This window comes from Episyrphus balteatus, chromosome 3 (genome assembly GCF_945859705.1).
Source record: "Episyrphus balteatus chromosome 3, idEpiBalt1.1, whole genome shotgun sequence".
Lineage (NCBI taxonomy): Eukaryota > Metazoa > Arthropoda > Insecta > Diptera > Syrphidae > Episyrphus > Episyrphus balteatus.
In genome coordinates this window covers 33,116,924-33,143,957 of record NC_079136.1, presented here as the reverse complement: position 1 = coordinate 33,143,957, position 27,034 = coordinate 33,116,924, and the positions used below count along the sequence as shown (strand labels likewise).

General features: G+C 29.8%; 2 protein-coding genes across 2 annotated transcripts; both read right to left on the bottom strand.

Annotated features, from left to right (window-relative positions):
• On the bottom strand, positions 1-27,034 carry LOC129913968 (uncharacterized). Its single transcript, XM_055992982.1, has 6 exons — positions 26,843-27,034; positions 21,099-21,334; positions 13,689-13,763; positions 9,230-9,719; positions 752-888; positions 1-538 (listed from the first exon to the last, which is right to left on the bottom strand). Exons 2-6 carry the CDS (start codon positions 21,310-21,312, stop codon positions 213-215), a joined length of 1,242 nt encoding a protein of 413 aa, XP_055848957.1. The 5' UTR covers positions 21,313-21,334; positions 26,843-27,034; the 3' UTR covers positions 1-212.
• On the bottom strand, positions 2,216-2,951 carry LOC129913969 (uncharacterized). The gene has a single exon (XM_055992983.1). It carries the CDS (start codon positions 2,907-2,909, stop codon positions 2,310-2,312), a length of 600 nt encoding a protein of 199 aa, XP_055848958.1. The 5' UTR covers positions 2,910-2,951; the 3' UTR covers positions 2,216-2,309.

The window sequence follows — 27,034 nt, the reverse complement described above, 5'->3', positions numbered from 1 at the left end:
TAAAGGATAACTAATTTTCTTTTGTTTATTTTGTAAAGTTTATGTCAATATTCTGCCATTGAAGGGTCAATTTCACACCATTCTTGTGCCCTTTTTTTTTTTTTTTCTTTTCCTATTTTATATGTTATTTATTTTTATTTTTCTCCTTCCTTCTTCTTCTTATGTTGTTGGTTAGCTGTATAGAAATGTGTATATTGTATTTATCCTTTTTGTCAATGAGCCAATTGACTGTCATATTCCCTTATAACATAGTTTAACTTTTTGATGGCCAAATCAATGTCCAAGTCAGTTATTTGTTGGTAAAGTACCACTCGTGCAAATTCCCAGTCTCTTGAACTAACTTTTAAGATTATTCCACAATTGGGGTTAGTTTTGTCCGCAACAACTCCGGCAGCCAATTCTTTATCTGTCACACATCCTAGACGGGCAGCAAAATCACTGGCAGTTATTTTATCAGTCTTGATATGTATCAAAAGGATATTTGTTTGAACATTGTCAATATGAACTGTTATAAATGGACTTTTCAACTTGTGGATGGCTAAAAAGATAGAAACAAAAAAAAAGAAGTGGGGGGTACCTTTAGTATAAAAATAAGAAAAGTTTATTTATTTTAAAAGTAATAAATCGAAATTGCAAATGCTTGAAGGGATGTTAATGAAAATATCGAAACCAAAAAATAAGTTGAAAGAATAGAAGGAAGTCATGCTTATGAAAGAATAGAAATAGAGACAGTATAGTTGTGTTGACTTACCTTCGGCAATACGATACGTTCGTCGATGATGTTCTTTGAGGACTTTTACGCTGGAACTCAATGCAACTAAGCCGGCTGCAGCAAGAATACCAGCTTGACGCATACCACCTCCAAGAGCCTTACGAAGACGTCTTGCTCTGTGAAAACAAAGAAAATGTAATGTCAATTTTGAAGTCCTCTGGGAATCATAAAAATTGTAAGAGTTACAACCAATTTAATTTTGAACTAAAAAAAAGTGGTTTCAACTTTTCAAAATAAAAAAAATTAACGGTCACTATTTCAGGAATTTTTTACCCATTTTATCTGCCCTACAAATAACTATAAACTTACTTGCTAACCCGTCGGAGTTCGTTCAAAGCTATTTAGTATTTATTTTAAATTTTTAACTCTTTAGAGTGTGAACCTTCTTTTTTTCAACAAAAATAGGATCACAACAACAAATAAATTGGTCTTTACAAAATTTCAATAATAAAACTGACGAAATGCGCAGTCAAAATAGGTAAGCTTTAGTTTTTGTTTTATTTTTTTTTTTTCGTTTCAACTTTCTTCAATTATAAAAAGAAAATTAAAAAAATATATTGGTTAGACCACCCTAACCATTCTTAGACCTATCCGATATGCACACAAATTTTTATTTAGTTTTTTTTTATATTTTCAATAAAATAAAAAAAATCGTTGGACCACCCTAATCTTTTAGGAGTATACAAAATACATAGATATTGGTCGATTCTTAGACCTACCCGATATAAAAACGAAGTTTCATAAAAATCGTTATGAACAAATTAAAAAAAAAAAATATTGTTTAGACCACCTTAACCATTTGAAGTATGAAAAATATATTGTGGCCGATTCTTAGACCTACCCAATAAACCAAAATTTTATAAAGTTGGTTTCAATAAAATAAAAACAAACTGGTTGGACCACCCTAACCATTTCAAGTATGAAATATATTTACTGGCTGATTCTTCGACCTACCCAATATACACTTAAAGTTTTATAAAGTTGGTTTCAATAAAAATAAAAAGCAATTGATCGGACCACCCTAACCATTTATTAATAGTATGAAAAATAGATGTTGGCCGATTCTAAGACCTACCCGATATAGGTTAATACGAAGTTTCATAAAAATCGTTATAAACAAATTTAAAAAAATATTGTTTAGACCACCCTAACCATTTCAAGTATGAAAAATATTTACTGGCTGATTCTTAGACCTACCCAAAGTTTTATAAAGTTGGTTCCAATAAAATTTAAAAAAAAATTGGTTGGACCACCCTAATCATTTGGAAAATGAAAAATAGATAATGGCCGATTCTGAGACCTATCTGTAAAAAAAAGTTTCATAAGAATCGTTCTAAGCATATTAAAAAAAAAAATTGGTTTGGCCACCCTAACCATTTAGGAATATGAAAAATCCTTCCAGCCGTTGTGACACGATTGATAAAATGTAACAAAAGGCAAAGATTTCAATCACAACACACATTTGAATATTTTATTTATACATAAATATTATTTAAAAAATATATATAAATTTTATTGCACAATGATCCTTTTTCAATCATGAAGAAGCCAAATCCCTTACAACATCTTCTTCCATCGATAAATGCAAAAAACGTGACCGTCGAATTTCATCATCGGCAAAAAACATTTCCCACGGAACAAGTTCATCAAATTCCGACAGTGACAGCAATTCCTTTGTATCCATTCGAAATTTATCAATCGTCTTACGCATTTCTTCATGAGCATGTATGAAACTTTCAATTGGTATCAAATTTCTGTCATATAAAAGTTTCTTTTCAGTTTTTTCAATACGCGTTACAAGTTGAATGAAAAGATAATCTGCATAACGTTTTTTAATTTCCAAATATGTCAACTGATCATAGTTTCGCAATGAATCCAAATTAATGGCAATTATGAAACCGACCATTGCTGCTATCAAAAGAAGAAGTATTGGAAAGATAACAATAAAGACTTCTTGTTCGTGATAAAGTTGCAAGAACTGCTTCCATTGATGTTCTAATTGTTGATTGTTTTGTTGCATTTCGAAATGAAAATAACCAAGTGTTGCCGCAATAATTAGGGAAATAACGAGAATTTGTTGATAGTAGATATCGAAGATTTTTCGAAATTTTCGATGGATATTCCAAAAATTTATCATGATTTTGATTAGTTTTATATTTTATACGATTTTTTGTTTTGAAATCAACAGGAAAATTTAAAAAAAGTATAACTTTTGATTTGATATTTAATTTTGTATTTGTTTTTACTAGATTAACTTGTTTCTTTGACATAAATAGTATATCAAATTGTTGAAGTTTCATCGTTTATTTTATGAGTGTTTCTATTGGAAGTGGCTTTTTAGGTGCCAGGTGACTAACTTCACGGGAACAACTTCCTTCACATAGGAATGAGAGGAGAATAAATTTTGTGGTTTAAAAATAAAAATTTCGAGCAATTTTTTTCCGCTTTGCTTTTGGACCTTTAGATTAACACTTTTGCTTCGAAAAATTCAATTTAAAATTGGCGAATTACGTATTTCTTTTTTTAACATATATTTAATAAATAAGAAAAAGATGCCTTCACACAGGCAGTGCCTGTGGTATTCAATTCGTCAGTATTTTTTTTTTTTTTTTTTATGTTTGTTACCTCATAACTTTGGACTAAGTGAACCAATTTTGGTAATTCTTTTTGTATTGAAAAGCTGATGACTGGAGTGTCCCATTTCGTTCAGTTCTGGTTATAGAAAGTATGAGAAAAACCATTGAACCATGTTTTGATCCATGGAAGTCGGTTTTGTTTTTTTTTTGATAAAAATGATTATTTATTTCGTTAATAAACGGCTAACTTAGGTTAGGTTAGGTTAGGTAGAAATGGCTGTCAGGAAAACAACTGACACACTTAGACCATTTATTGGTCCGTTGTGATACCATGATTTTGTGAGGAAATTCCTCACTAATTAAACCAGTTGGAGCTTTTAATAAAGCGGTGAAGGTTGAAGATGTCAGTATTGATTAGTTCACTGGTATCTTCTAAGAAATATTTTTCCAGGTATTTTTTACGTCTACTGGAAAGGGCAGGACATGAGCAGAGAAGATGTTGGATTGTTTCTTCTTCTTCCTCATCAAGGCAACTTCTACAGAAGTCGTTAGAGATTACGCCAAGTCTTATGGCGTGTCTACCTATGAGACAGTGTCCTGTTAAGACACCTATTACAGAGCTGATATGCAATCTGCTTAGAGACAACAAATTTTTTGAACGTTTAGGATCTAGCCTAGGCCAGATCTGCTTGGTCGTTTGGCAAGTTATAATGTTTGACCATCGTATGTTTGTTGCCTCTATAGCTTCTTGCTTCAGCATGAGTTTGCACGTTGCGATTGGTATACCAATATTTGCCTTATTGGTAATTGGTAAAAACGGCTAACTTTGAATTGCCAAATTTTAATTCTTAGGTCTTATAGGGGAAGGTGGCCTAAAATGGTAACATTCAAACTTAAATGCTATATATACTTTTCAAAGTTTAATATATTACTCTCACATTTTTTTGCTTTGCGAGTTAAAAAAATTCCAAAAAGTACTTAATTTTTTTAATTTTCAAATTGTCTACTAATTTCACTGATCAAATTTATCCGGGTAAAATGGCACACTGTCCAAAAATACGTGATTTTAAATGAAAAATCGACTCAAAGGGCTCCTTTTCCATTTTCTTGGAACAAGTGGTGCTTAATCCCCCCAGATCTTTCTACGAGTCATTTAAAATCCTGTTCATGGTGCTTGCTCGTCTCCTTACTGTAGTTTTTGCAACTTCGAAAGTTTTGGATGCTTTTTTCCAGATTTTGGGCGGAATCAAAGACTTTTCTCAGTTCAGGACTTCCTCTCTTTAGATCTTTTATATGTGAAAGTAACTATAAAATGGCATGTGAGAGTAGGTATGCCATTTTACCCCAGTACTAAGTAGGCCATTTTGCCCATTTTGGTTTTTTTTTTTATTTAAACTTTATACCGAAAAATCTAGAAACGTTTAAAGCCAACTTATTTCAATGAATAAATAAGAAATACTTCATGCATGCATACATACATTAACTTCTTTTTCCAAAATACAATGTTTTTTATACTTTTTTTTTGTGTTCATAAAACTTTTTAATTATGTTCGATTCTACGATTTCTAGCAAGGGGGCCATTTTACCTTGTGGTGCCATTTAAGGCCACTTTCCCCTACATCACACGTAAAAATAGCCAAACTTTGATTCTTATTCAATCATTTTTTTATTACTTTTTTTTCAATTTTCGTTCTGCTTGGAAAAAAATACATTTTAAAAGTATAAAAGAAAAATAAGTTTTTTTTGTTCAAGTAAATCAAAATACAGTATGTTTTGAAATTCTTGAATTTATGAATTATTCTAGATTTTTGCCAAATTCAAACATTTTTAATCTAAAAGGTAAAATATGATTCAAACAAAATGCTTGACGACGTCGTCGTAAAAAATACTTGAAAAATCTGTGAAACTTCAAAAATGTTTCATATAAAAACTGATAAGATACAAATTTTTTATCATTTCACAGTTTTGCAGATGGGGAATTGGCCACTAGGTTCCAAAATGTATGTTTCAAAAATTAGCTATGTCTTCCATTATTTGGAATTTATTTGAAATTCTGAAATTCGGCATTTTAAAATTCATTAATTCATGTTTTTTTAAATTTCGAAATAGCTTATCCAAAATTTTGTATTTATTTTATTTTACCATTTAAAGATTTTTAAAAAAACAGAATTTTAAGATCAAGAAAACAGAAAGAATTTACAATTTGGAAAACCGAACAATAGAAAATCAGAATAGCAAAATCACAATTATGTTCATGAATGCATTTATTATCTGCCGGTATCATTTAAAAACAAAAATTATATGAAACCTTAGCATGGCCACAAACTATGCTAGTAAATTAAAAAAAAAATACAGCCGTGTCTTTGCTCAAAATGGCCACATTGGAGCACTTGAAAAGTAATTTAACGATTAAATTAAAAATATATTTTTAAATATAAGAAATTTTTTTGTACATTAAAAAAATTAACTTGCTTTTAAAACTACAAAAAACATCTTTTGCACGGTTTTAATCTAAAGAACAAAGTATGCCATTTGAATTCCTTTGTGTCAGAATGTTTAAGATTTTTTTGAGAATATAATATACAGGGTGTCCCAAAAGTAATGGATCAAAAGAAATATGCTGATAGGCCAACTTGAGGGCTCTCAGAATTTGGTAACTTGTTTATCCCAAATCCTTACGGTTTTCGATTTAATGCAGTTTTTGTGAAATTTCGAAAAATCCCGACTTCGCAACAGTATTTTGCTTCCTCCGCTCATAATTGATTTTTGTTTTTTACAATTCTTTCACTAAAACATTGCCAAATAATAAGAAATAGTAAATTAATCAAAATATTTTTTATTCCATACGCCATTTTGCTGCAAATTAATTAACAGTTAATTATTTTATAAAAACTCAATTTCTTACTTTTATTTCAGAGCAACACCCTGAAAAAAATTTGTATAGTGTGACTCTGGTTTATTATTTTGAAAACTTGCCGTGTTATTGCAGTTTTCAAAAATGTACAAAACTTTCCAAAGTTGAAATTAGAACGAAAGATATTACAATTTGAATGCAAAAAAACAGAGATTTTCAGAGCAAAATAACAAACAAAAATCGAGGCTTTTATTCAAAAAGAAATAAGCAAACAACAGTCCAGAAAATGTGTTTATTTTTCTTTGTTATTTTTTTCTGAAAAGCCCTGTTTTGGTGCTTTTAAATTGTAATATCTTTAGTTCTAACTTTAACTTTGGAAAGTTTTGTACATTTTTGAAAACTGCAATAACACGGCAAGTTTTCAAAATAATAAACCAGAGTCACACTATACAAATTTTTTTCAGGGTGTTGCTCTGAAATAAAAGTAAGAAATTGAGTTTTTATAAAATAATTAACTGTTAATTAATTTGCAGCAAAATGGCGTATGGAATAAAAAATATTTTGATTAATTTACTATTTCTTATTATTTGGCAATGTTTTAGTGAAAGAATTGTAAAAAACAAAAATCAATTATGAGCGGAGGAAGCAAAATACTGTTGCGAAGTCGGGATTTTTCGAAATTTCACAAAAACTGCATTAAATCGAAAACCGTAAGGATTTGGGATAAACAAGTTACCAAATTCTGAGAGCCCTCAAGTTGGCCTATCAGCATATTTCTTTTGATCCATTACTTTTGGGACACCCTGTATATGTATATTAGGGTGGGTCAAAAAAATCGAAATTATTTTTTTTGATTTGGTACTCCGAAAAATCGATTGCTAGACCCCTCTAGAATATACACACCAAATATGAGCTCTTTATAATAATGGGAAGGTCCTCCGCTTTGCAATTTTACATTTTTACATCAAGCTTCTACTAAAAAAAAATATTTTTTTTATTAATTGACTTTTTAGAAAATTTCTTTTCATATTCTTGTAAGAAATTGAACGCTCTACAAAAAAGGCCTTCTGCACTTTTTTCGTTTATCTAACCGTTTAATAGACATTTGAGGTCCAAAAATCGAGAAAATCTTTAAAAATTCGTTTTTTGTTCTTAATTTTGTAACAAATTGAAAAATTATAATAATCAAACGCGCAAGACATATTCTTGTTGGAAATTGAGTGCTCCACAAAAAATGTCTTGTTAAATTTTTTCATTAATCTAACCATTCTAAAGATATTCGAGGTCAAAGTTAAAAAAAAATATAAAAACATTATATATTTAAAAAATTTTCCAGTTCACTGAAAATTCATTATTTTCAATTTAGCAAGATATATTCTTGTAGGGGCTTAAACGTTCTACAAAAAATTCCTTGGAATGAAATTGATTGCTTTAACCGTTTAGAAGATATTCGTATCCAAATCGCAATGCATACGGGTCATAAGAAAACTATTGAAATCAGTGAGCATTGGTTTGGATACGAATATCTTCTAAACGGTTAAAGCAATCAATTTGATTCCAAGGAATTTGTTGTAGAACGTTTAAGCCCCTACAAGAATTATTTTATTTTAGTAGAAGCGTGATGTAAAAATGGAAAATTGCAAAGTGGAGGACCTTCCCATTAATATAAAGAGCTCATATTTGGTGTGTATATTCTTTAGGGGTCTAGCAATCGATTTTTCGGAGTACCAAATCAAAAAAAAAAAGAATTTCGATTTTTTTTGACCCACCCTAATGTATATATATATGTACATATTATGTATAATTATAGCAGGGTATTAAAAAATATAGTTAGTATAAATATAAATTTTCAAACTTAAAAAAAAAATACATTCAAAATTTATTATTCCACAAATAAAACAAAATTTAAAAATAAATCATCAGTCTATTTTTAATAAATTAATTTTTCAAAAATCTGAAGCCTTATTGAAATAAGAGAAATAAAGAAACTCTACAAAATTTATGTATTTTTTTTTTTTTTTTTTTGTCAAAAGAAAAAAAAATATTTTTTAAGAATTAATAGGTATCTTTTTTTATTTTTTTTAATATTTTTTCAAAGATTGCAAAACAAATTGCAATATATTTTGAAGTTCCTTCATCTTTCTTCATCAATTTATTTTAAAACACTAAAGTTTTACAATTATGGATTTTCCATTTTATTTGATTTTTCACATATTCCATTGATTGAATAAGTATAAAATTAATAGAACCATGGAAGTAACACGTACCTATGTAGCTGCCTACCGTCTCTTGTTCTTAAACTGTGATTTTTTGAATGGGTAGTAGGTACCTACCTACTTGAAAGGCGTCACAATATAAGCAAACAAAAATTTTCTTTGAAGTTAATTTCACAATATTCATAAGCATTTTAAAAATCTCTAATTTTCATTCAAGTGTATGTTACTTTGAGGTGCCTTTTTTACTGGTATACGTAAACTTTTAAAGTAACTTCAAGTTTGCCACTCAGACAATTTTGTTGGAAAATTATACCTACTTATCTACTCTTAAAAATCATTTCAAGTATTTTATACTTTCAATGAGACTGTTTTAGCTTATTTCTTTTCTGTCACCGCCTAAGAATCTAAAAGGACGACTGGGGTTTAATATCCCTCGCTCCTTCACATATTCGCTTCATAAAAAAAAAACCAAAAAGAAGTCCTCAGCCATTTGCACAAAATTAAGCAAAAAAAAAGTTAAGAACCATTTAATTAATATAAAAGCCAATTTAAGCAGTTAAACCATTTGGTGGTGGCATTTTCAAAGACACGGCAAGGATAAAAAAAAAAATTATAAAACCCCTCAGCTTGTTTCAATCTAATTTCATTTCACTTGCAAAGACACTCAAAGCCCACACACACACATAGCAGACATCTTCTCAAAAGAAACTTTCTTAGAAAAAGAGAGACTTTACAATAAGAATTGAAAAAAGTTGAAAAAAAAAAAACAAAAAAATTAAAAACGATTGTTTAAAAAATGTCTTTGTCTTACTCATTGATAAAATCCTTTGATCCAACTAGCATCGACCCCACTGGCGCTGAGAGTCCTTTGCTCAGACAGAAACACACCGAATCGATGTCCCTGGCGATGCGATCCACTGTGGTGCCCATTGCTTCGGCTGCATTAAACACTCTAGCTCCATCCATGTGAAGAGCAATGCTGCCGCCCTTGCCACCAACGCCATTGCCATTGCCAACGTCATTCTCATCCTCACCGCCACCGCCGCCATTTCCTCCATAACATCCTCCATTGGCTTTTGTTGAGCGTTTTTTACAAATATCCGCAAGTTGGTCCAGCCATTCCAGTGGCAGGACTCGGCCGCCGCACATGTTGTGGGTGTTCTCCACAATTACCAGCGCTGTACTAGGCTCATGGCAGTCGTCGGGGCGGAATTTCCGTTTCAGTTCGTTCAGGCAGAACGTCCCATCTGGCTTATTTTTGATGGTAGCTAATTGCACACCGGCTATGTGTGCAGCGCCACCTGCGGAAAATGTCCCCATAGAAAAGAAAGAAAAAAACAGAAAAAAAAATGAAACAACGAGCATGAGATTAGCTGGCATTGTGAATGGAGTGTGTGTGTAATGTCGTGTTAAGCGGTACATATACTCTAAGGACTAAAAGGAAGCACTTATATTTTGAGGAGAGTGCTAGCTACTATAACATGGATTGGGCTTAGATTGGAACACGGGGTTGGTAAAAACAGGCGTGCGAAAAATAATTACAAGCACTTTATAACGGTGCACGGTGGTGGTGGTGGTAGTGGCGCGATGCGAAGCGGAATTGTGAGTGTAAAGCAGTAACCAAACCAAGTCCCAGAGGGAAATTGTACTGGGAGTATGCGAGTGCCTCAAAAGTTGCGAGGGCGATTTGGAATGCACAGCTGCTGCTGCTGTTGTTGGGCCTTAACGTAGTATAGAAAGTAAAAAGCAGAAAGCAGCGTGCAGTAGCAGTATTTAGTAATTGCTCTAATTTTTCTCTTGAAATAATCACGTCTAAAAGGTAAATTAGGCGATTACGTGGAGTCGAGTTGAATCCAAAAAATTTCAGCACCATTACTTCAGGCAAAGTTTTCTTTCTTTTAGGCCCGGATAGCGGGATAAGGAAAGCACTTACACAAGTTTAGAAAAAGGCGATAAGGCTTATATGTGTGTATGTGTATAGACTTTTGTACTTTTTTTAGGACAATCGGAAAAAGTAAAAGGTTTATAAAGCAAGAGCTTGCATTTAAGGCGGCATTCTGCCTGACTTACAATATAAAGATCAAAGACAACCGAATGCAATTATTTGAAGAAATCGGAAGTGAAATGGTAGCGGGAGTGCAACTTGCTGGAATTAAATAAATGCCTTTTAGAAGAATTCCGTTCAACGGTGCATTCAAAGGAATCGATGATGATAGGTACAGTGGGTACAGTACAGGCAGTTATATACATGCTACATGCACACATTGCTTGTACATGCATTTGGAGCCCTTGATGTAACAGTGTGTTATGAAAGAAAGTTTAAATCTTGTATAAATTCAAGATAATTTCAGAGTTTTTCGTAGTCAATCAATATTGGAAGTAGTGAATTTTGTATGGGATGATTTAAAAAAAAAAATAGTAAGAACTGTGCCAATCTTCAAAATTTTTGACTGATTCAGTCAGCACTAATGGCAGATCTTTAATTTAGGATGATAATGTGGTTTAAACCGAAAAACTAGAAATTTTGAATCCGAAGCTAGTTTGTGACTTACAACCCTTAATTATTCTTTTGTGCTTTAAGTTAATTTACAAGAATAAACGGGTCCTAAAATTTACCCAATTCATTTTTCAAACGGCTTAACAGAGATGCACTTTATTGTGAAAATGTTACTCTTGAAGGCTTTGGCTATTTTTCGTAGTAGTACCACAAAAAAAAAAATATTTTTAGGTTTTGGAGATCAAGATACGAACCCAGACCTTTGGCGTCACAGTCCAAGGTTCCTTGAAGTTTCAGTTACAGGTATAATCCGTAGTTACTGCTTTAGAAAAAGGAGGGCAGCAAAATTTCCGTTTTGGGGGCATTACCCTTGCCAGACGTCCTTGAAGAGTCGCGAAATAGCAATTTTCATACAAAAGAATATTATTTTTTGCAAGATGTATAACCTGGTCTGGTTGTAACTCTTAAAAAATATACATATGTACATATGACCCATTTTCGGTTATCCATAAACTCCAAAAATCTGTTGTGGGCTCTCGGTCTATTAAAGATGTAGATCAGATCAAAACAATTATTAATCTTACTACTTTACTTTTTACCTTTTAGAATGGATTTTCATTTTTTATCTTAATAGAGTGAAGGTCTGTAGACTGTTGGCAACAAATATAGCTATTCAGCAATCAGAGCATCAAATAATTGACATAAAATGTTCATTTAATTTAAATTTAATTCAAATAATATTTAAGGTATTTTTTCCTCTCACACATCATCTTTATTAAGGAATGAAATAAATCGTTTTGAAATAAAACGCACTACTGATTCCCCTAACTAGATTCAAGTTGCTTAGATTTTTAAAATTTTTAATAGACTTTTTGGCATATGAAAAAATTGAAAATAGAAAAAGTCAATACCTTTAATGAAATTGAGCTCCAAAATGAGTAAGTATTTAATTTCTTTCATTTAGATGCATTTTTAAAGTAAACAAATTAAATCGTTTTTTTTTATCTAAATTATTTTTTGTCAAAATCTTATTTATAATTTATAAGAAAACTATATAGAGCCTTTGAATAAAAAAATTCGCTGAAATTAAAATTCTAAAATTTAAAAAGAAAACGGTTCTTGCCAGTTGATAAACATTTTCGAAAGAAAAGAATAAAGGCAGGGAGAGGCAATGCACCACTTTGTATTTTCATACTTTAGACTTTAACCCATTTCCGGCTAACTTTGCGTTTTCGCAACGTCATGTTTGAAGACTTCTGGAACCTAACTGATTATAAAATAAACTAAAAATAGATTTTGAAAGATAGTTCAATTATCTAATTGACCTGTTTTTGGATTTTTTTGTGAAAAAAATTTTTTGTGCTTTTTTAGGACTTTTAAAATTCGAGCTCCTGAAAAATTTGAGGTAGATTTTTTGAACGCAATTTGTCATTTTGTTTTCAACAATTATTCAATACTTAGTGTGTTTATATCTAGTTTATTTCTTCATGAAAATGGGTTAAGAAACAATAAAATTCAAAGAAAGTCCGGTTAATAAATTTCTTGATGTCAAAATCAATCATAAAAAAATTGCTAATATTTTCATAAGATTATGATTTTTGAGGACATTTCAATTTCGATTGCCTTTGACACTCTCACGAGGTCACAACTTTGGGGAGGACACGAAAAAATCAAAATATTCTTGTGACTTGTGAGGGTTAGTAGTGAGGGATTGTGAAAAATCATTTTTTAATTAATTTACAAATAAAAAAAATACAAATACAAAAAAATAAAATCGAAAAATATTTGCATAAAAAAAAAATGTATTGCAAACAAAAAATTTTGCATTAAAAAATATATTTGCAAATTAAAATATATTGCATTATAAGTAAAAATGTTTTGCATTGAAACAAATTCAATGCAAAATGCATGCATTAAATATTTTTTTTAAATTTTCGTCGAATATCTTACAATTTTGGCTATTGTAAGAAATTCGAAGAATATTAAAAAAAAAGTTTAATGTACACATTTTGCAATGAATTTTTTTTTCATTGCAGAAATTTTTTTTTTATTCAAAATATTTTTATTTACCTAAAGTATAAATTTTGTTTTCAATGCAAATATTTTTCATGAATTTTTTTTTATTTGTAATAATTATTTTTTTTTTAATTTCAAATGCATTTTTTTTTAATTGATATTTTTACAACCCTGGTACAGTGACATACTGAGAATCAGCCTATAAATGCAATAAAGTGAATTCACAAACAAGAACATTGCCACTGCCAGTGACGATAAACCAGACTCTAGCTTTTCTAAAACCCTGTTTTTTAAATGAACCTTAAAAATATTTATTTGTACTAACTTTTCTGTAATATTATACATTTTAACAATAAAAAATCAACCCGTAGATATGAGTAGGTGGATTTCATTACATTTTCATACTTAAGCACCTTAAGTTATTTTGTTTGTTTGAAAATATAATTTTAATTCAAAAAGCTTAATTAACATTCATTGAATTTACATTTTTACAAAAAAATCAAAATTGAAATGCATGTTTTTAAACAAAGTTTGAATTAAAGTAGCTTCAGATTGTTTTGTTGTTTTTCGTAACTTTTTTTCCCACACATACTGTGTTTTTTTTTCGGCAACTTTTATCTACCAGGTACCGTTATCCATAATAAAACATTACTTTTTTTCAAACAGAAAATAAAGTTTTGTGAATATATAAAGATATATTTTGTTTATCTCTTTTCACAATTATTTTTTTTCCTTTTTCTTTCGCTTGTTACCTTACCTTGTTCATATAGAAAAATATGAGATAAATCACCAACAATTGCTTCCGTTCCACGTCGACTGCAATGCACCATTACTAGAAAAGAGAAAACATTTTTTTTATTATTTTATTTTTGTATAGAAAAGATATAAAAATATTTAAATATCAAGAAAGAAATATTTTAAGGGAAGGAAATTTCAAGGATATTTCTTTGCATCTGGTATAAATATGCTTTCATATACAGTCTTAACTATTTGATATGAAAAAGAAACCTTATAAACTAAGATGAAAAACCCTATGCGAAGAATTTGTTTTGTTGCAGGAAAATTATTTTTCTTCACATTATTACTGCGTTTATACTTTTGGTACACAGACTTAAAACCACGGAAATGATTTACAAAATTCCGGTTTGATGCAAAAGAAATGTGAAAAGTTGGAAAAGATAAATTAATAAATTTCTTCTTTTCTTGATAAGGTCTTAAAGAAAGTCTATATTTTTTGTTAACATAAATACAAGGTGTTATTCAGTTTTAAATTTAAAATATCTTGCATTTGTTACATGAGTAAATTATGCAAAAGAAAACAACTTAAAGTAAGTCGCAAAGCAAAGCAATGGCAAAATGAAAAATATTGTGCAATATGAAGTTTAACAAAGTGATAAAATTGCGAAGTAAAAACTTCCTACTAAATTCCTAAAAAAATAAAATGCACTACTGGGGTCGCACGTACTTGCTCTTGCAGCTCAAAGCACTTTTATGTTAGTCTACTTGTAGATTTTAAAAGCTGGATCTAAATGTAAAAAAAAAATTGATATTGGGGAAGAGCCGACATTTAGGGCAAAATTATGTTAAATGAAAAAAAAAATTTTTTGTTATTTGACTTTTTTGAGAAAAAATAAAAATGCAGTTTTATTGCCACTGCTTTAAATATTACGTATACAAAGTTTAATCAAAATCGTTAGAGCCGTTTTCGAGAAATTCGTAATACCGTATTTTTTTGTATGGGAGGTATACGTTCTAAATGAGATATAAAAAAACAAAAAAAAAAATCAACTTTCAGAATTCCGTAAAAATCATCTGTACCAAATTTGAAGAAAATCCATCCACCCGTTTAGGCTGTGGAAATGTGTACAGATGGACGCACAACCGCACAGACGTACAGACGCACGGACGGAATTGCGAGACCCACTTTTTTGGAATTCTCCATTATCGTAATGTTGGTTTTGATTAAAACCTCAATTTTTTTTTCGACACGAAACCAATGCTTGCCCTATAGAGCAAGTAAAAATTCCTAAAAAAGCAATCGAAACAGTCAATGAACAGTGCCATGAACCTCTTTCGCATTTTTGTAAGGTCATTTTTAAAATGCAAATAATAAGACCTCTTGCAAAAGTTGATTGAAATAATTAAAACAAGGTTATATGTATATTATACAAGGCTTTTTGGATACAATTTGCCATATTAATAATCAAATTTAGTGTTTTGTAAAATTAAAGGAAAACCTAAAGATTCTAGAAAATCCGCATACCAATATTGAATTTAATCTTCAGTTTTATGCAATAGATACATCAAAATTTAATACATGGAAATCCATGTTTAAAGTTGAGCACTAAATAAAAAGTGAATTTGTTGATGGTTTGCATATTCATTTATGGACACGAAATTAGATAACATATACAAAGAACGAAAGTTTTTTGTTTTTCAAAAAAAACTGTTTACTTTCAGTCCAAAAAATATTCAACACAACAAAAAAAGGCGAGAAAAAGAGTTTTGAAAATCACTCTCAATTGAAAAAATAAATGAAAAATTGTTCGACATGGTTGCATTAAAATGTTAATATTTTGCACATATTAGATAAATGTCTTAAATGAATTCTGATAAGTTTATTGAACGAATATAAAGATAGTGATGGGAACTATCGAATAAAAACTATCAAACTATCGATAGTTGTAAAATATTCATTCATTCGATAGTTTAAAATCATTCATTCGATAGTTTTTTCATTCGAATAGTTTTTTCAAACGATAGTTTTTTCATTCGAATAGTTTTTTCAAACGATAGTTTTTTCATTTGAATAGTATTTTTTTATTCGATAGTTTTTTCATTTCAATAGTTTTTTCATTTGCATTTTTTTATATTCAGTTACTGTTTTCTTTCAGTCTTTTAGATTGTTTTTTTTTTTTTATTCAGTCATAATTTTATTTCTCTCCTATTTGCTTTTTCTCTTGATTTCAAAATTTAATTGTAAATGATTTTATCTGCATTTGAAGGAAGGACTGAAGGAAGATGAATGATGATACACATATTGTGTGATCTTCCAAATGATATTTTGAAAGTTTTTCAGGACTGAATTTATGTGTTTTATGTTGGAGTGCCCATATTTTCAAAACAAAGGCGGTAAAGAAGAAAAAGAAAGACGGTGCTTGAAAAGAATAGAAGTTATCTGTCGGTCAGTGCGGTGTCAAAAAAGTGGCAAAAGAGAAAAAAAATAACTCTTTGACCTGGAAAGCGGAACATGTTCATTCTTCATCCAGTGTATAGTTTATGATCCTATTTAGTGGGAAACCCATCTTTTCAATCACTTGACGAGACATGGCGCCGGAAGAAGCAAAACATTCGCGCACGCACAACAAGTGGATTTTGTAAAGGGTTGTTAATGGGTTAGACAAAAATATGATGCCACTGTGTGGTTGGTTTGGATTATTGTAGGTATATACTTTTGATATTTGCAATTTTGCATGTGGACGAGCAAAAATAGAAAGTGTAAGAAAAGGAAACAAATCCTTTGCAGTGGTCATTTTTCGACTATTTGTTTTCCTTTTTTTTTAATGATTTTTATATTATGTGCTTCAATGTATGATGGATGCTTCTTTAAGATGAAATCGGATGAAAAGTGAAAAACTTGATAAAATATTATTTTTAAATAGCAATTTTGATATCTAAATGTTTTTTTTTTTATTCGATACATTAATTGATATTCATTTTAATTAATATGTTTTTTTTTTTTATTAATTTTTGTTTTGTTAGTTTTTATAGTTCTAAAGTTTATACAAATTTCTTGTTCTTTTTTACTATTTAATATTTTTGTTATTTCTCCTTAAATATATATATGCAGTTCTCATGTATGAAAAAAATGAAAATTTTGTGTTTTTTTGGTTTTACGAGACATAATAATATTTTTTTTCTTTTTGTGTGCAAATGTTTTGCCTCAGTGTGGGTTTTCCACTGTTTTCGTTTTAATTTAAATCATATCATATTTTAGCAAAAATTGGGCTATCTTTTCTCAACATAGTAAAAATTTAGCAACAACCATCTTCCTTTCTGATTCAGTAGGTACTTGTTATTTATTATTTAATGAAACCTCAGTTGAGAAATATTATTTAAATTCTAGTTAAAAAACTGCAAACAGTGAAATAAAGTATGTCCTTTACAAGGTCAATATATTACTAAAAACTGGAAAATATAAATCGGATGAAAAAATTGTGAGTAAAAAATAACTGAATATTTGATAGTTTTTATTCGATAGTTTATTCGATAGTTTTTATTCGATAGTTTATTCGATAGTTTTTATTCGATAGTTTTATTCGATAGTTTTTATTCGAATAAATGAATGAATGAACTATTCGATAGTTCAAATCATTCAGTTACTAACTATCGATAGTTCAAATCATTCGATAGTTCCCATCACTAAACATAACCCACTGTTAAATATTTTTTTCTCTTTCGTAAAACAAAAATCGAAATTTAATAGATTCTTTGATGGAAATTCTGACAGTTTATTGATTTTTTTTTTCACATTTGTAGTAAATTTTGTAATAGGTTATATGGAAAATGGAGCCTAAGTTAGTGAAATTTTTTATTGGTAGCATTTTGTAAAATCTCAGCATTTTGTTTTAACCTTCTGGTTAACTACTAGTCGACATTAGCGTTTGATTTATCAGTAAGGCCCAAAGTCTTTTGGATACAAGTTATAAAATTCAAAACCCTTTAGGTATAAGATCCCACTCACGCAAAACTTTTTGAAAACAAATTCCTTGGATTTAAGCTACATCTCATCGAAACAAGATCAATTGGTTAAAGGTCCCTTACATACAAAGTCTGTAGGATACAAGGTCTGTTGGATATAAGGTTACCATACAAGATCCCTTCGATTCAAGGTTCTTTCGATACAAAATCCCTTGGATACATGTTCCCGTGAAAACAATGCCTTGAAAATAAGGTCCATTGTACACAAGGTTGCTTGTATACAAAATGTTTTTCGTTAAAGACCCCATACCCAAGAAAGCCTTTTGAAAAGATGTTCCCTTGGATTTAAGCTCATGGATAAAAGGTATTTTAAATATACAAAGTCACAGGAATAAAAGGTACCTTGGGTACAAAAGACCTTTCTAGAAGAAGTTCCATTAGATTCAAACAAGGTCTCTTGGATAGAAGGTCACTTAGATAAAAGTTATCAAGGTGACAAGGTCCCATGGTCATTGGATATAATGTAAGTTGGATACTAGGTTACTTGGATAAAAGTTCAATTAGATACAAAGTCCCTTACAAGGCCTTGTATCCCTTGCTATCCCTTGTATTCAAGCAACGACATTTACCCACTATAACGAAGGGAAATTTTCAATGAAATGCCTTATGCCAAAGATTGGGGAGAAGTTGTAAAGTTGCTCCCAATTAACTTCCCTACTCCTCTGCTGCTTGATGTTTATACTATCACCTTGTATGCTGAGCGTGTGTTTTCCAATTGCCACATGAAATCGTTTGGCATAACAAGATGTGAACTGTACAGACAGAAATTAAAATAATATCAATTTTCCCATTAATGATAGTGAACCTGTTAGGTAGAATGCGTCTTTAAATTCAAATTGTTGAAAATTGTATAGGGCACCACTTGATACTGTTCTATGCATAAAATAAAATTGTAAGCCAAATTTAATTCAACATCGTTAACTTTTAAGGGTCCAATTCATTCAATGGGAAATTAATTTTTGGAGATTATTTTTAATTCCGAAAATTTAAGTTTTGAAGAATTGTTTACCCAAAATTGTGCAAAAAAGAAGGTCAACCGATTAATGTTATTGAAATTGAGCGAAATTTTTGGAAAAATTTATTTGCAGCAATAATTTTTCAAAACTTACATTTTCGGACCCCTATACCCAGTTACGAATTTTCTGATAGCGATAAAATTTTTCGAAATTTCGATTTTAAGACGCATCCGAGGAGGATAAGCTGCTATAGGTTGACGTTAAGTTACAAGACTAAAATTATCAAAGATAGTTTGTGTTGTATTGATATTCCCAAAACCCTTTAACGTTTTAATGACGTGTCCAAAAATTAAACATACATTACATACATTTTATGTGTATTCTTAAACCATTAAGAAGATATTCTTGATAATCTTCAATAATATAATCGGCTTTTATCAATTTATACATCATAATCATCAGTGTGGTAATAAATATTTCATTAAATTTCAATATTCTGCCCAAAATCCAATTCATTTGGGGTTTTAAGTTTAATAAAACTCCCACACAGCTCAGAACCTAACAACATCCTTATCTGTTATATATGGTTTACTTTCCATCCAACACACTTATATACACCGAATTCCCTCCACTCTCGCATTATAATATCCTGAAAGTGAAGGCTCCATTTCAGCAGTTAAACATTTTACCACGACAAATCTAAATATATCTAAACACACAAAATGGCAAAATGTGTGTGTGTTTAAATGTGTTACGGTACAATACTTTGATAGCTTTTGCATCCGTTATAAAGTTTGTTTGTTTTCGTCATTTAATTTTACTTCAATAACATGCAATCCCAATGGGATATTTCAGCATGAAAATGACGACATATCAGAAAAGCTGGGAGAGTGGGAGTGAGCGATTTTGAAAGATATCATGATATTGTGCGGGAATGGTTGAGGCTGTGCGGGATGCACGTTCAAACTTTCGACCGCTCGAATATGATGTTTGTAAAGCAATTTTGCGGTGTTATGTGATAGTAAACATAAAGTCTGTCATAAAATGGAAAGCACGGTTTTTTGGATATGCTGGCTGCCTTCATTCGAATCAACGTGGTATTATTTTGGTTTTGGTGTACCTAATCCAGTGTGTGTGTGTGTGTGTGTGTGTAATAGCAATGGTTTGGCATTTTGGAAAAAGGCTCAAATGTAGGCCGACCATGAAGCTGGGCGTAAAAGGACCGCACATATGCAACCGATAGATTTACTATAATGTTCACCGTTTTTATTGCCCTTCAGGCTGGATTCTATTGAAAGAGATATCACAGCTTGAGATGATGATGACGAAGACGTCAGAGAGAAAGATTCAAGGTATATTCCTTTTATCTACTTAGCAAACCCTTTCCGCGAATTTCCTTCTTCGAAATATCTACAACAACCATCACTGCCATTCCCACCCTTTATACGCAGCACAGCCCTGACGATACTTTATTTGAATGGCAGGCATCAAGATCCGATTGGAATTTATATTCGTAACTATGAATTTAATATGAGAACCGCAGCGTGCGCGCCTTTCCAGCCTTTTACCTTCAATAAGGTAGAGACCTTCTGGGTGCCACATATAGCAGCAGCCCCTCTTCCATTACAACCCTCCACCACCACCCAGCCAACAGCCGGCGGCGGCGGCAGATTTTATCGAGGTGGTGTTGTGTATTGACATTGGAGGTGCTTCTATATCGCCCGACGAGATACCGAATCGTAAGTCATATAAATTGTAATGGATTTCAGGTGGTTTTATTGCGTTCGATTTACAGGAATAAACCGGAGCTTTGGCTGATGTTAAAATTGTTCATTTCTTGCTTTGATGATTTTTCAACCCTGCAGGGGGATGATGAGGGTGGTTGTGTTTTTTTTTTTTTTTTGTTTATTTTTCCCTTACTGAATGCCTAGGTACATATAGACGAGTATGTGAGTGTGAGGGTATGGTAGCAGGCAAAAGTAGCATTAGCTTGAAGGTTTTTTTTTATTTTTTATTTATTTTTTATTTTTGTAAATTGAATGTAGAAAGGTGTACGTATATAATTGCATTGCCAAAAGGATTTAGATTTTTTTTTTTTTTGGCTTATGGCAGAAATGTTTGCTATGAAAAATTCGTAATCTGGGTCTTTGAGTAGGCTATAAAGGTGTGTGTGTGGTTATTATATTTATGGAACATAATTTTGAATGACTGCCTAGAAGTAGGCAATATAAAAAAATGATTTTTTCCTCTTTTATTAACTGCCGGAGAGTATGCAATAAAATAAAAAATAGTGATGTTTGGTGATCTTCATTATTATTCTGTAAACTTTTTGGATAGTCTTAGTAAAGATATATGATAGTAATTTTTAGGCTAAATTTTGAGTTTGATAGACTGAGTAAATATGCACTATTAAACTAGACCGTTATAATTTCTTCAATTTAAAAACTTACCTGCCAATAAATTCCCCATTGTACCACTTGGTACAAATAGACCAGCTTCTTTCTTAAATAGCTGTGCTCCTTTATTTTCAAGTTCTTTAACTGTTGGATCTTCATGATAAACATCATCACCAACAATAGCTTCAAACATGGCTTTACGCATTTCAGCTGTTGGTTGACTTATGGTATCTGAACGAATGTCAACAACATGGTGTTTTTGCTGCATCTTGAATTAGTTTTTTTTTTTACTGAAAATGAGAAAAAAAATAAGAGTTAGTTTGTGTCAAGAGAACCAATTTTTTTAAAAATAAAATGATAAAAAGGTAAATGTTCTCTACGTTTTTTCTTACATTACTTCATTTCAGATTAAACATTTAAACGTATTTTGAGTTCATATCATTAGTTGACTACAAATTTTGATACATTTTCCTGTTTTTTAATAAAAAGTTAAAAACGTAAATTTTGTTTAAGCTTTTTCAGTACTTGTACATTTTTTCACTGATAACTATATTTTGTTTTACCTAATTTACCTAATCAACACTGGTCGACAAAAAAAAAAATTGGGGAGTAAGAACTCTGTTAGGTGATTTTAATTAACTTGAGTGTTCTGAGTTCAAAACTGTTTACAGATTTATTCCATCATGTCTAGTTTTTAAACTCTACTCATCTTTTTTTTCACTATAGAGTCTCAAAAACTAGTTTTGAATTCAATTCTTTTTGATATTTGGTCTAAAATATATAATTTTCTGAATTATTTTGCTTTTTTTATCCAAATCAGTAGTCGAAAACTGGAATTTAGTTCAAATCTGCTTTTTGAGCTCGAAATTTGAGCAATTTGTTTTTAATGTCTGGTTTCGAAAAAAAAATTGTTTAAGAAGCTTAAACTTGGTGGGTAGGTTCATACGAATGCTCCCAATAATAAAAAGTCCAACAAATTTCAAATGGAATTCTTTTAGAGCTATTTTTGCCAAGCTAAAGCAAAAACGCTCAAACTCTAAAAGGTGGTGGATTTTTTTTTTAGAATGATGACGTAGTGCTACCTGAACATTTTTGAACTACCTCTCCAATTTTTTTTTGGTTGATAATACTGTTGCAGTTTAGCATTTATTCGACTTGCTAAACAATACCTAAGCAAACACAAATGGAATACAGAGGTATAACTAAAGAAGAAAAAAGTGAGCGTTAAATTTGAGCAAGAGTGTATAATAAAGACGAGTATTAATTTTTGAAAATGAAAAATAAACAGTCTTCAACAAATGGGTACCACTAAACTTTTAGTATACGGAATAGTTTGACATTATTTAATGTTTTTTGTTCATCACAAATATTTTGAAAAACAATATTTTGATCCTGGTAGGATTTTTGATCCCGACCTTTATTTTATATGCTATAAAATACCTGATAAAAATTGTTCATCAAAATGTTACACATACACCACAGTGACCTCTAACCAGTGGGTGAAAAAAGACCGCTGATTTTAACAATTTGATCGTAAAATTTGCTGGAGATAATTTAAGCATTGACAACATAAACGTAAAAAAAAGTGTGAAAAATGCCATACAAAGCAATTCGTACTGGAGAAAATTGTATAAAATTTTTTATTTTTTAAAAAGATGAGCTGTAATGTTTAATGTGAAAAAATGTCGAGTTTTGAAAATTGTAATACATTTTGGTTGAAATTCCTGCTTGATTAAAAAAAAAATTTTGCTAATATTGTGGACAAATATCAAGCGATAAAACAGGAAATAAACAAAAAACGCATTTTCGAAATCGGTTTTTTAGGATGAAAATTTCATATGCATATAACGAATTAGCTACACAATATTATCATCTATATTATTTATGTAGGTATAACAAATGCACTATAACAACTAAAAAATAATATCAAGTTGTCAGAACTCTGTAACTACAGTTTCAAGTATGGAGCTAAAGAAACAAACAAAAAATTGAACTATATTTCGAATTAAAAAAACTTAAAATCAGAATTATAAAAAAAAAAAAAAAAATGGTTACATAAGCTTGACGTTAAAAAGTGATAACTTTGTTGCATAATGATAGAAATAAACAAAAATTTCTATTTAAACCCAGACCAAAAAGTCAAATTCATTGCCCGACCGACCGACGTTTAATAGGTATTTTCTGCCCATTAATCAAACGATAAAACAACATTTTAAGGGTCAATGAAAATATATTGCTGATAACACTGTTTGTTGCTAGGTCATATTATATATTCTTTTTTGTTAAGCTTATCAATAAATAATTACTGATCATAATATAATTAATATACTACTTATCAATATTCAAAATATAATATTGACAGACCACCAGCAAACTAGCTATGATTATTATTATAACTCGATTAAATTTTTGTTTTTGTTTACATGACGCAGTTTTGATGACATGCGAAAAGTGTTGTTTGTTTTTTTTTGTTTTTATTTTGATTTTCACTCTCATCATAACGAAAATTTGTAAATTTTCCACGTCAGAAAACATACAAACATATTATTATAATCAGTGGAGAAAATTAGGTTTATTTTAAATAATATTTATGTATTTGGTCTCCTTTAAAATTTCATTGACCTCAATCTATATTAATGTTTTTGCTTTCACAGTAATAATTCTGAATTTAACTTTTATTTTCGTACTTTGTTGACGTATTGTTTTCATTCTAATGAAGATTGAATGAATTAAAAAAAATATCAAAAATACGTCACCATTGTCAAAAATGTAGAGCTTAAAAAATTCTCTGCCGAGCCTATTTCCAAAGGGCTATGAGGTTTAAAAAATTATCTCAGATTAAATCGAAAGGCGGTACATATAGAAAAAACTAGGTGATATCACAAGAAGCAATGAATTACATAAATAAAAAGTTATAAACTCTAAAGCACTTCTGACATTCTTCTTTAAGAAAGATTTAAGGAAATTCTAAGGATATAAAATGCGGAAGTGAAAATTTTTTATTTGAAATAAGTTTTTTTTTTTTAATACAAAATATTTTTGTTTGCAATACAAATTTTGTGTTCAATGCAAATATTTTTCAGTTGCAATTAAACATTTTTTTTTTAATGCAAATATTTTTCAGTTGCAATAAATATATTTTTTATTTGCAATAAATATTTTTAAAAATTTGTAATATAGAGCAAATGGATTTATAATAAAATAATTTTTTAGAACCCTGCTTTTAAGTGCTTTTTAAGATAGTTTCTATTGGATGATAAGATGAAAATTTTCTTACGAAAAAAAATATTTCTAACAAAACAAACACAAATTTAAAGGATGGGAAAATTCCCTTGTTTTTTTCGAATAAGTAGTTAGTTATGCACAATAAGATTATAATCTAAATCTTAATCTAACCTTATTTAAAAACAAAAACATGGATGATTGATGTCTTCAACAAAACAAGATTAGCGGAGGTCCCGGAGGTTGGAAAACAAGGGAGGTGTTAGAATTTGACATCTTCATTTTCAAATTTGGTTAAGAAACTGTTAAAATTTAAATTATTTTTTTTTTTTCAAATTAGCAACCTTGACCCAATTCTTATTTGTTAGACATACCAAAGATGATTCCATTATGCAGTTTGTTGATTAAATATACTATAATGTCATATAATTTAAAGATTACTAGTTATAGGTACATCAGACATACAGCACACATAGTGCATTTAAATTGCGCATTATGCAAACGCATAAGAATATTGAACAATAAAGAAATGCAATGCTTCAATGCTGTTGCATCATTACATATTAAATCAGAACATTATCTACTTATTTTTTAGTTAAGAAATTCTAGTCAACAGGATGAATTTAAAATAACACGTTTTCGAGGTTACCAAATTATTGTAGGTACACTATTTACACCAATGCTATAATGTGAGTTTTTTTTTCAAGTGGTCTTTAATAATACTTTTAGGGGTGAGAAATTTGATTACTTTATTTTTGCAAATTACCGTGACGAATTACTTTCATTATAACAAATTAGAGTGACCTTAATAATGAAATTGCTTTATGTTTAAAGTAAAATGTAAAAGTATTTCTAATTTTGTTTGTAGCTATTTATGAAGTTTCGAGTTTATGATGAAATGACATTGTCAATTTTTCGAATATTGTTTGTGATTTGAAAAGTTGATTTTACAAATCACATTACAGAGCAATACAAGTCCATGTGGCCCAATTTTATTTATTTTGAAAATTCTGGTTTTACAATTTTGTATCACAAAACAAGGCAAAAAAAAATTAAAAACGATCTTGATTTTTAAGATTTTCCAACCATTTCTTTTTATAATTTGCATAATTAGTTCTAAAATAAAATAATAATATTTCTCTTGGTTATGTGGAATGTAAATACGAAAAGTTGCTCTCTTATCTTAGACAGATGATTTTGTGTTAGAGTTTTTATCCTTTGATAAATGTGTCTTACTAAGTTATAAGAATTAATCTTTCTAGGATTGGGGTCAAAATTCTGCCATTTTCCAAACCCTTTTTCAGCCTATTTGAGATTACTTACTTACAGTACCTACTTTGTCAATTTTTTGTAATGTTCATATTTTTTTTTGATAAATCAATAAATTTAAAAATATTGAGAAAAAGTTTTTAATGATAAATGCCTTCGAAAAATAATAATGTCAGTTATAAGAAAGTCAGTACTCTAAGTTAAATAGCAACCAGTTAAGAAAATACCAACCCTAAAAAATCATTAATGAGGTGTATTTTGGTACAGTAAACGCATATGATATGATATGAAGGAAAGTTCTGCGTTTTTGAATACAGATTTTCCAAACCGTTAACCGTTTTAACTGTTCCGAAAACAACAGAATCTATGCAGTTTTTTTTCTAAATACCTAAATGATTTTTGAATTTTTTTTTTATATCTTACGTGTTCAATTTGTGTTGAAATGCATTTGGTCATTGCGCCAGAAAAACGAAAAAATTCTTTTCCTTCGAAGGACTGAAAATTTCGACGTTCACAAAAATTTATGAAATTTGTTGCAAGTTTTTTAGATACATATTATAACTTTTAAACTGTGGTTTATTTCGAAACCATCGCCACTTAGGTATTTGACTTCCTTACTTTGTTAATTAAAGTTGCCAGTAATTTTGAATAAGGACTTCAGTGTTTTGGTAGTTCAATAGTTATTTTAAAAAAATTGGCTAAGGAAATAACTTTGGTGACAGAAATTTATAAAACGCTCCCCTATGCGACAATTTTCCAAAATGTTTTTAAGTCTTTTTAAAATACAATCATACACATGTACTGTCAAAGATGACCAAAATCATTACTATCCTTGGTTTAAAGAAAAATAAGCTTTTCCGATATTATAATAGCAAACATAATTTGGTGCTACCAGTACTTCTTCCCTTTAAAAATTTGTTTTTAAACAAATCAACTTTCATTAAAAGTTTTAATATAATTTGGGAATGAGATAATAGATAACCAGAAAATATAATTAAAACTGATCGTTAGAAGAATTATATATCTGATGAAAACTTGTATCTTCAAGAAATAAAAAAAGTGCCATAATCACCATTCTTGCATGTCTTCTTATCATTTTGGCTATAATCACCGCCTTTTTTTGCAATACCTGTTTGCACTAGTTCCTTTCACTTTTCTTCTGACGCAAGCAAACCTAATTGTGTACAAAAATGCATTGCAATACAAATTTAATTTGAGAAACCCGAGACCAATTTTAAAATTTATTTAAATTTATTTCACAATTTATGAAATTAAATTGAATAATAATAATGCTTAAGTTTATTTACCACTTTATAAACTTTATCCCAACGAAGATTATTTTAAATAAAAAATTATAAATAGTTATAATGATACAAAATTTGACTTTTAAAAAATATTAACAACACAAATTTGTTTTTCTTTTCTTAGTAATAATACGCTAATAAACGCACTATATCGACTTGCTTGTTCGAACGTTTGAAGTGAACTGATCTATCTAT

Excerpts from the sequence above, each read along its gene's own strand:
- LOC129913969 (XM_055992983.1), bottom strand. The coding sequence starts at position 2,909 with ATGATAAATTTTTGGAATATCCATCGAAAATTTCGAAAAATCTTCGAT.
- LOC129913968 (XM_055992982.1), bottom strand. The coding sequence starts at position 21,312 with ATGCAGCAAAAACACCATGTTGTTGACATTCGTTCAGATACCATAAGT. Across the intron at positions 9,720-13,688 it reads TATTTTTCTATATGAACAAG|GTGGCGCTGCACACATAGCC; the intron begins GTAAGGTAACAA and ends CATTTTCCGCAG. Across the intron at positions 889-9,229 it reads TCAAAGGATTTTATCAATGA|AGCAAGACGTCTTCGTAAGG; the intron begins GTAAGACAAAGA and ends TTGTTTTCACAG.